At 36.7% G+C, this 10,000-nt stretch overlaps 1 protein-coding gene across 3 annotated transcripts in view; it reads left to right on the top strand.

Moving 5' to 3' along the window:
* The first annotated feature begins 312 nt into the window (after positions 1 to 312).
* LOC6583610 (structural maintenance of chromosomes protein 5) overlaps positions 313 to 10,000 on the top strand; it is a 49,856-nt gene continuing 40,168 nt past the window's right edge. For 2 of the 3 annotated variants that reach the window (XM_044009597.1, XM_044009598.1), the window contains exons 1-2: positions 313 to 484; positions 6,961 to 7,333. In XM_044009597.1, the coding sequence (XP_043865532.1) occupies positions 432 to 484; positions 6,961 to 7,333 (426 nt within the window). In that variant the 5' untranslated portion in view covers positions 313 to 431. The remainder of the gene's footprint in view (positions 485 to 6,960; positions 7,334 to 10,000) is intronic. The other variant, XM_044009596.1, reaches the window with a different exon arrangement.

Genomic DNA, 10,000 nt, shown 5'->3' with positions numbered 1-10,000 from the left:
TGTGTCCTCTGGTTAGTACTAGTACATGGTTCAACATTGTGTTGTTTTCAATTTCAATAAATAATTTTTTCAACGCCAGTGAATGAAACAAGTAATTACAGTTTTACCACTAACCCGAGAGCCCATAGACTAGACATGTAGTAAAATTTTGTTCAATGAGGAAAAAATGCGCTGAAGAGAACAGACAAGCTTAGTCTCTGTTCTCTGGTTAGTGGTTTTGCAAAACGATACACATACAGCCTATTCTTTTATTTCATTTTTGTAGTACAAACATGTTTGCTATGTTGACTTCAGATTGTTTGCTGATTCCCGACATTAACCGCGAATTTGAACTCGGGAGCATACTGTTATTGTGTGCTGGTTGTAGTTTGGTTTATTATTTATAAAATTTACGAATTACCTTATATATAATAACAAAAAAAAAGAAATTTATGCATTCACAAATGATTGGGAAAATTAAATCTGTTTACTGTAAATACTTTGTGTAAGTAAATTGTCTAATATGTGTGTAGACGCCAGAGTATACAGACATACATATGTATGTATGTAGGTACATATGCATACATATCATGTATGTACATATGTATACTACAGCTAATGCAAAATATCTGTAAAGAATTATGTGTATATACATATTAACTTGACATAATGATTTTTAGTTTGCATAATGTCTTTGCTTTTTTTTCTCAAATAAAAGATAATTAAAAATCTCGTGTTAACATGGGTCAGAAAAATTACTCATTCATGAAGTAAATGTGCTCGTCAGTCCGTATGAAAACAAGCTGTTAATCTGCTATTACTGACTTGGAACTTTACTCGTGAATACCCTCTAACATTGCTAAGATTTTATAGATACGCCCATTAAGGGCGCGGCGAATTGTTGAAACACAATGTCCCGTATCACAGGAACATAGCCATTTAAAGTTAGTGATGTAAATTTGAATGAAAACATCGATGTCGATGTCCATCAATCTTTTCAAAATCAAGCATACAGTGGGTCAAAAAAGTATTGGCACACTTGAAAAATCAAACTTCTAAGAGCTGTAACTTTTTTTGGAACACAGCTATAAATAAATGAAAAACGGTATTTGTTAAAACCATGTTTTCTAATATTACTTTAACAAAAAAAAAAAAAAAAATAAATTTCTAGTTTGGTTCACTTGCGCAGAACTAAAATATACATATAGGCACAAATTTTCGTCAAAAAAGTATTGGCACAAAAGGCGTAATCAGTCATTTTCATCGGTAGTTAATCACCCCAATACCTTGTGGGTCCTCCTTTAGACTGAATACCCGCCTGCAAACGTCTCTTCATGATAATTATAAGTAGTGATTTTGGCCCATCCAGCGCGTAGGGCCTCTTTAAGAGAATCCTTTGAGGTTATTTGATGATATCGGATCTTTCTTTCTAATAGGTGCCACACATGCTCCATGGGATTCCAATCCGGTGATTGGGGCGGTGTTTTGAACTGCTTGTAATGGTATATGAGCCACCCCTGCACAGTATAAGACGAATGTTTTGGGTTATTGTCTTGATGAATCTGGCAATCAGTGCCACTGAGACGCAGTTTTTGAATATCTTGTCTTCAATTCTCTTTGAGAATGTCTCTATAAACATATTTGTCCATAGTGTCATCAATAAACACAAGGTTTCCAACTCCTGAAGCAGCAAAACACCCCCAAACCATCACATTACCTCCACCGTGCTTAACCGTTTTGAGCAAGTTATTTTCCTGAAGCTCCTTCTTAGGTTTCCGACAGATTTTTTGCGCTGCATTAGACCCTAATAGATTAAAATTGGACTTGTCACAGATGGAGTGATCTCAGCTCGTTCCTTATGAGTGAAGGGTATACCGAAATTTGTAAAGCGTTCGCCACGTTCATACAAAATGTTAGCGTTTTCATGATTATTTCTAAGAAGGTTATGAAAGCGTTGGTGCGCATAAAGAAAATGTTTTCGCGATGAGCATGCACACACACTCTCTCGCTTACTACATGTACTATGAGCATTTGTATGCCTGTGTGCCTTTACATGTGCGTGTGTGTATATCTTTGTTTGTATGCTTGGGAGATGAACATTGGCGTGTGCCTACCTCAACTTTTAATGATGTGAACGATTTTGGGTTTTAATTGAAGAGGCGCTGTTATTTGCCAAATCAGTATTTTCCCCGTCAAATTTGGCTTTTTTGAAAATCCAATTTCGGGAAGAAACAGCGGGAACTAACTGAACTAGAATATGATATATATTTTATTCAATTGATCTTATTATGAGCTGTATTATCAATATATATATATAATATATATTTTTTTTGTAAACAAAACGTTAAACTTTTCTAACAGATTTTATAAGGCATGTAGCACAAGAAGTTTTGGGCTGAAAAGCGTGCCTCTAAGGCATTAAAATGGCATTGCTTTCCTTGCCATGGTCGAACGCGCAAGTGGAAAGAATTTTTAGTCAGATCAATACTGTGAAAAAAATTCTACGCAATACAATGAATATTAATATTCTTAACTCAAGTAGCAAGAAATGACTTCAAGTCGCTAAAAATATTTTTAAATATGATTGGCAATATGGATAAAGATAATAATTGTCACAAATTGTATAAAATACTGAGCTATATGTAAAAATAAAGCCATTATATAAGCAAAAAACAAGCTTTTTTGTCAGATGTTTTTTCACAAAATTTCAGTTTTTTTTAGTATTTCAAAAACAGCTTATTTTACTCAACAAAAGTTGGCAACACTGGTCTTGATCAATGTGAAACTGAGATGATTGCTATTTTCTAGTACCGTGTTGTTTCACTGGAATTGTTTTGGTTGCCGGTCAGAACGGATGTCATGCAGTACATCAGCATTTTTGGTGCAGCGCACTGAAGCAACTATGCGAGCATGTTCGAGAACATAATTTTAACAAGTAAGATCTCTAGTCGAGACACACACATAGACATACAGTCACGCCTAAACACGCGTTGGCTGCAGTGTGCGCTTACTATCAGAACTTAATTGTTTAATAAATTTTTTGTGGAAACTTTCAGATTATGAATTTAACATGGATATACATTTATTTGCCAAAGCACAAGTCTCTAGTATTTGAAATACGTCTTTTACAAATATGTGGGTGAGGGGATGGATATAGGGATGGGGGGTAAATTTATAACAAAAAACGAATTGTATAAAATGTATATAAATCTACATTAAAAATTTGGAGACTCTAGCTTTAAAGTTGTAGGAGATATAATTTTATAACTGACTAGCTGGCCCGGCAAACGTTGCATTGCCCTATCCATTATTTCTAGGTAAAAAATTGTTGAAAGCTATGATGTTCAGGTTGGGACACACTTTGATTAATTTATTAATCGGATTTTGATTCAAGCACCTTGTGGTAAACGACATTCTTCGTTTTTTGGTCAGGTGCAAGAACAAATAATGCGGATGGTTTGCCAACACGTGAGCATGCAACGTACAATTGACCATGAGAAAAACACGCATTTTTATACCCTGAACCCATTTTCAATGGGAAATCAGGGTATAATAATTTTGTTGAAATGTATGTAACAGGCAGAAGGAGGCGTGGCAGACCCCACAAAGTATATATATTCTTGATCAGGGCCGTATGTCCGTATGTATGAACGCGTCGATTTCAGAAGATATAAGAGCTAGAGACTTCAAATTTTTTTTTAAATGTCCGTAATTACAGCGCGCATATCAAGTTTATCATTAAAAATCGATAACTCATCCTGATCGTTTTTTATCGATAAAAAACCTTATCGAAAACCAGTTATAAAATTATATCTTCTACACCTTTATTGCTAGAGTCTCCAAATTTTTATTGTATGCTTATATGCAATTTATACAATTTCGGGTTTTGTTAAAATTTACCCTCCGCCCTTAAATTCACCCCCTCACCCTCACTTTTGTAAAAAGCGTATTTCAAATACTAGAGACTTGTGCTTTGGCAATTACATGCATATCCATGTTATAATCATAATCTGAAAGTTTCATGAAGATCGTACGTCCACAAAAAAAGTTATTAAGCAATTAAGTTCTCATAGTAAGCGCTCACTACCGCCCATGCGTGTTTATGCTTGTGTGTGTATATGTATGTAAATGTTTGTGTATGTGTTTGTGTATGTGTGTCTGTATGCGTGTGTGTGTATGTATGCCTGTGTGTGCGTGTGTGTGTGCGTGTTTCTTGTGTAAGCTGAAAGACGCGAAAAATTATTGAAATATCTATTGCTCCAAGGGTTCAGGGGATCTCGTAGTCGAGCAGTCTCGACTAGAGCTTTCTTACTTGTTTATGAATAGTCAGGTTAGCCTGAGGCTGTGCCGTAGACTAACCGACTACATTTGTTTATCTATACTAATGTATAATATGAGAGCAGGACCGAAAACTGTGACTGTTATCAAGCCTACTGAGTATCAATGGAAATTTGAATCTTTAGGGAAAAAACCGCGTTTTTCAAGTATTCGTCAAAATTTTTCAGTATTGTTAAGATCTACTATCCTACTAGTGGCGGAGACAAATCCAACAAATCGAAAACCATGAAAATTGGTCCAGCACATAACATGTTATAAGTCTCGGAGCATTTTTACACAACTCTCTTTTATATATATAGATTTCGATACGTTTTTTTATCTAAAAAAAAATAACGGGGCAAGTTATCGATTTTTAAAGCAATTTACAAAAAAAATTGAATTCTCTAGCTATCGTATCTTCTGAAATCGCCGCGTTCAAACATACGGACAGAGCGACAGACGGACGGACGGACAGACAGGGCTAAATCAACTCAGTTGTCGCCCTGTACAAGAATATATATACTTTATGGGGTCTGCCAAGCCTCCTTCTGCCTGTTACATACATTTCAACTAAACCATTATACCCTGATTTCCCATTGAAAATGGGTTCAGGGTATAAAAACAAATAAGAACGTTGTAGTCAATAGCAGAATATCTTGCGGTTGCGTGCAGTTTGTAAAGCAAGTTTTTTTCATATTGTAAGTAAAGTGCCTTCACAATGCAATGGACTAACAGCAGTCTCAGGGCACTACCGACACAAGCGGTAAGAAGGGCGACTACCCGCGTGCGACTTCAAGCTAGCAGAAGATCGGGGCGATTCTCCAATATACACATTCATCGTTTATTCTATCCGTAGACAATAGCGCGATTTTGATTTTCCAGTCATTACTGTAGATTTGTCAGATTCTCTGTTGTGAAGTTATTCTATTTTAGATACTAGCTGATCAAGCGAACTAACGGCGTAAAGCGGCGCAAGTCGTGTGACTCAGATCATCGCCCTGATCAAGCATATACATATATACTGTATGGGGTCTGTGTGTCAACACGTGGATTCGTTCTGCCTGTTACATACTTTTCACAAAACCATTATACCCCGATTTCCCATTTTCAATGCGTTCAGGGTATAAAAAACTGTCATATATCAAATTTAAGGTTCTTAGCATCAATGGTGCCTAAAATATAGCAGAATTCGAAAACTCTATCTTCAGATCCGATTTGCCACGCCCCTAGTAATTATATAATTTTTTCAACAATCTTTATGGAATCGTAGCTCTAGTTGACGTGTAATGTTCAGAGTTCTAACTTCAAAGCTCTAGAAGATACTGTTTTACTCGATTTGCCACGTCCCTAATGGGTGTACATATATCCGCCATTGCTTTTTGATCTTGGGCGGTCAACACGAATCTACATTCCAAATTTCAGCGTTCTGGCTCTTCAATTAATATGATTTCTGGCACAAGGGAAAATGTAGTTTGCGATTTGCGTCGTACGAATACTGCTATCTACATTCGAATATTTGACAAACACAACATGTTCGTGTAAGATAAAACAATTGTAGAATGGTTGGTATATTAGTTCTTTCTGCAAGTTTCAGGGGATCTCCTAGTCGAGAAGTCTCAAAGTAGAGCACTCTGACTTGTTTTTCTTTACTCTTTCATTTATGCAATGTTTAAGAAATGTACAAACCAAATTTTCAAGTTATTGGCAAACTTCTGGTATAGTTACATTTTTATACCCTGAACCCATTGAAAATGGGAAATCAGGGTATAATGGTTTTGTGAAAAGTATGTAACAGGCAGAAGGAATCATCGCAGACCCCATAAAGTATATATATTCTTGATCAGGACGACGAGCTGAGTCGATATAGCCCTGTCCGTCTGTCCGTCCGTATGAGCAAAAGGATCTCAGAAGATATAAGAGCTAGAGAGCTGAAATTTGGCATGCATACTCGTGTATACCATAGGCAGTACAAGTTTATCATATTTTTTCGATAACTCATCCGATAACTTTTTTATCGAGAATAATCGAAAAATCGACATTGTTTTTTCAGCCTAATTTGAACACTTTTAGACCTGGAGACTTCAAATTTGCGTTGTATATAAAGTTAATGGATACAAAGATTTTGTAATTTACAGATTTAGGATACCACGCCCCATTCGCCCCAATTTCGCATTTCAAGTACTAGAGACTTGTGCTTTGGAATATACACACATTTTAACTATATGATTACACTCTGAAAGTTTCATTAAGATTGTATGTCTATAAAAGAAATTATTCAACAAATAAATTCGTATAATATTGCCAACATTGCAGCGCAGCCTAGGCGCTGTCGCTGCAAACTGCGCAGTCAGCAGAGCGCGTGCTTATAAGTGCATGTGTATGTATGTGTGCATAAAAGAAGTCCAGAATGATTAGAATATTAGCTGGGAGGGTTCAGGGTATCTCCTAGTCGAGCAGTCTCGACTGGAGCCTTCTTACTTGTTTGATATAATAAACATCATATTTTAGGTGCAGTAAAGTATTTCTTAATACGAATGATCAAGATCCCTTAGATAATCTCGGAAAGGCTACTTATTAAGTTATACTATTTATTTATCACTAATCTCAATTCATATTGAATTTATAAATAGATTTTTAGTAGAAACTCATATATTTCAATTTCAGGTCATATTCTGAAATTACGTTCTATCCGAAGGAATATTTTAATGTGCTAACAGGACCCAATGGAACAGGAAAGTCAACTATTGTATCAGCTATTGTGCTCGGATTGGGAGGTGACCCACAGTTGCTGGATCGATCTTCTAGTATCGCTGATTACATCCAAAGTGGTAAAACCGCTGCAACAATTGTTATAACAATTTTTGGAAGATATAGTGACTCTACAGAAGCATTCAAGCGTGTTATAAATCAGAAGGGAGAATCTCAATTTTTTGTGAACGCGAAAGAAATGCCGAAGGCAAAGTTTTTGTCTTTTATTGCTGCCTATAACATCCAAGTCAGCAATTTATGTCAGTTTTTACCGCAGGATCGTGTACAGGTAACTAACTTTTTATTTCAGTATTTGGATATTTCTCATTGGTACTATTGTTTGCGTCCTTTCTATAGCCTGACTGCAGATCGGACTGTAAACCCTAGTATATATTCCAAATTTCAGGTTAGTTTCTAGTAGTTAGATAGCGGCAGATAGAGTTCAATTTAAAAACTCGATAACTTTTCTTGGTTTGTTGTTATCGATTGATACGCTTTTCAAAAATGAGTTTTAAAATTATATCTCTCTACATAATGCCTCCAAACTTTTCATTTAGATTTATCTTTATTTTATACAACTTTAAATTTATTTCGATTTTAACTACTGGCCCCAAAACATTTATTTTGAATATTAATTAATATCTGTTAGATTGTATAAAAGTGCTGAAAATTTTCTACAAATCGGTCAAATACCGATAAAAGAATACCATTTTTATACCCTGAACCCATTAAAAGTGGGAAATCAATGAACGGGTCGATTTCAGAAGTTATAAGAGTTAGAGCACTAACCAGAGAACACATAGACCGGACAAGTATCTCCCAGACACTTCGTATTTGCTCGGCTCTTCACTTTTTGGGTTCGGGCTACGAAAATATACGAAAGCACAATCATTTCGCTTCATGCGCTCGACCGAGATGGTCGACTGTTGAACAAAAGATCCCTCTGCGCTGAATGTTTCCCTTGCTCTCTCTCTCTCACGATGCTCTCTGCTCTCTCAAATATGTATATGTATGTAAGCATGTGAGCACAAGCAGCGCTCACAAATTGAAATTTCTTCGCAGCGAGAGCCCATGCCTACCCTTATGTGTGAAGAGTATACCGAACTTTTCAAACCGTTTGCCATGCGTTTTCGTTATTATTTGTGGGAAGGGTATGAAAGCGTTGGTGCGCATAATGAAAATGTTTTCGCGACGAGCATGCACACACACACTTACAGTATGCTACATGTACTATGAACATTTGTATGCCTGTGTGCGAAGCTCTTGCTGCCTGTAGCAATTTTAAATCCCAGCATTTGCATTTGGTCGATCTTGTGAAGTGCTCACATACATATGTATGTATGTATGGATATACATTTGATTGTGTGTACGCATGGGAGGCGCTGCTCACAATTTTGGGATATAACTTGTAGAAGCACTTGTATGCCTGTGTGCCTTTACATGTGCGTGTGTGTATGTGTTTGTATGTATGCATGGGAGATGAACATTGGCGTGTGCCTCCCTCAACTTAGAATGGTGTGAACGATTTTGGGCTTTGATTGAAGAGGCGCGCTTTTGTTTAAGTACCTGTTTTGATTCAATGATCGTGGGTTTACCTATCAGAATGAATGTTTTTTTAAAATGTGGTACCTGATTAATTCCAATGGGCAAAATGGGATGTGTTTTTTTAACCCTTGCACTTGTGCATACATATGTAGGTCAATTTGACACCTTTTTAAAAAGATGAATACGTAAATAGGTCAAATTGATAATTTTTACAAAAATTTGGATTAATCAGGTACCACATTTTAAAAAAACATTCATTCTGATAGGTAAACCCACGATCATTGAATCAAAACAGGTACTTAAACAAAAGCGCGCCTCTTCAATCAAAGCCCAAAATCGTTCACACCATTCTAAGTTGAGGGAGGCACACGCCAATGTTCATCTCCCATGCATACATACAAACACATACACACACGCACATGTAAAGGCACACAGGCATACAAGTGCTTCTACAAGTTATATCCCAAAATTGTGAGCAGCGCCTCCCATGCGTACACACAATCAAATGTATATCCATACATACATACATATGTATGTGAGCACTTCACAAGATCGACCAAATGCAAATGCTGGGATTTAAAATTGCTACAGGCAGCAAGAGCTTCGCACACAGGCATACAAATGTTCATAGTACATGTAGCATACTGTAAGTGTGTGTGTGCATGCTCGTCGCGAAAACATTTTCATTATGCGCACCAACGCTTTCATACCCTTCCCACAAATAATAACGAAAACGCATGGCAAACGGTTTGAAAAGTTCGGTATACTCTTCACACATAAGGGTAGGCATGGGCTCTCGCTGCAAGAAATTTCAATTTGTGAGCGCTGCTTGTGCTCACATGCTTACATACATATACATATTTGAGAGAGCAGAGAGCATCGTGAGAGAGAGAGAGCAAGGGAAACATTCAGCGCAGAGGGATCTTTTGTTCAACAGTCGACCATCTCGGTCGAGCGCATGAAGCGAAATGATTGTGCTTTCGTATATTTTCGTAGCCCGAACCCAAAAAGTGAAGAGCCGAGCAAATACGAAGTGTCTGGGAGATAACTCCCGAAAAAAAGTGTGCAAAACGCTTTACACTACTTGTCCGGTCTATGTGTTCTCTGGTTAGTGGTTAGAGACTTTAAATTGGGTTTATAATGTCCGCATATATAGCGCGCATATCGAGTTTATCTAAAAAAAATCGATAACTCATCCCGTTATTTTGTTATCGAAAATCAGTTATAAAATTATAATCTTTAAAGCTAAAGGGTCCAAATATATAAATATACATCTAGGTGCATTTTATGCAATTATGAAAATATCAGTTGCTCGAAGGGTTCAGGGCATCTCGTAGTCGGACAGTCTCGACTAGAGCTTTCTTGTTTTTATACCCTGAACCCATTGAAAATGGGAAATCAGGGTATAAAG

The sequence above is a fragment of the Drosophila mojavensis genome, unplaced genomic scaffold (assembly GCF_018153725.1).
Source record: "Drosophila mojavensis isolate 15081-1352.22 unplaced genomic scaffold, ASM1815372v1 contig_74, whole genome shotgun sequence".
Taxonomy (NCBI): domain Eukaryota; kingdom Metazoa; phylum Arthropoda; class Insecta; order Diptera; family Drosophilidae; genus Drosophila; species Drosophila mojavensis.
Note: the sequence above shows the minus strand (reverse complement) of the source record. Positions and strands in the feature narration are given on the sequence as shown.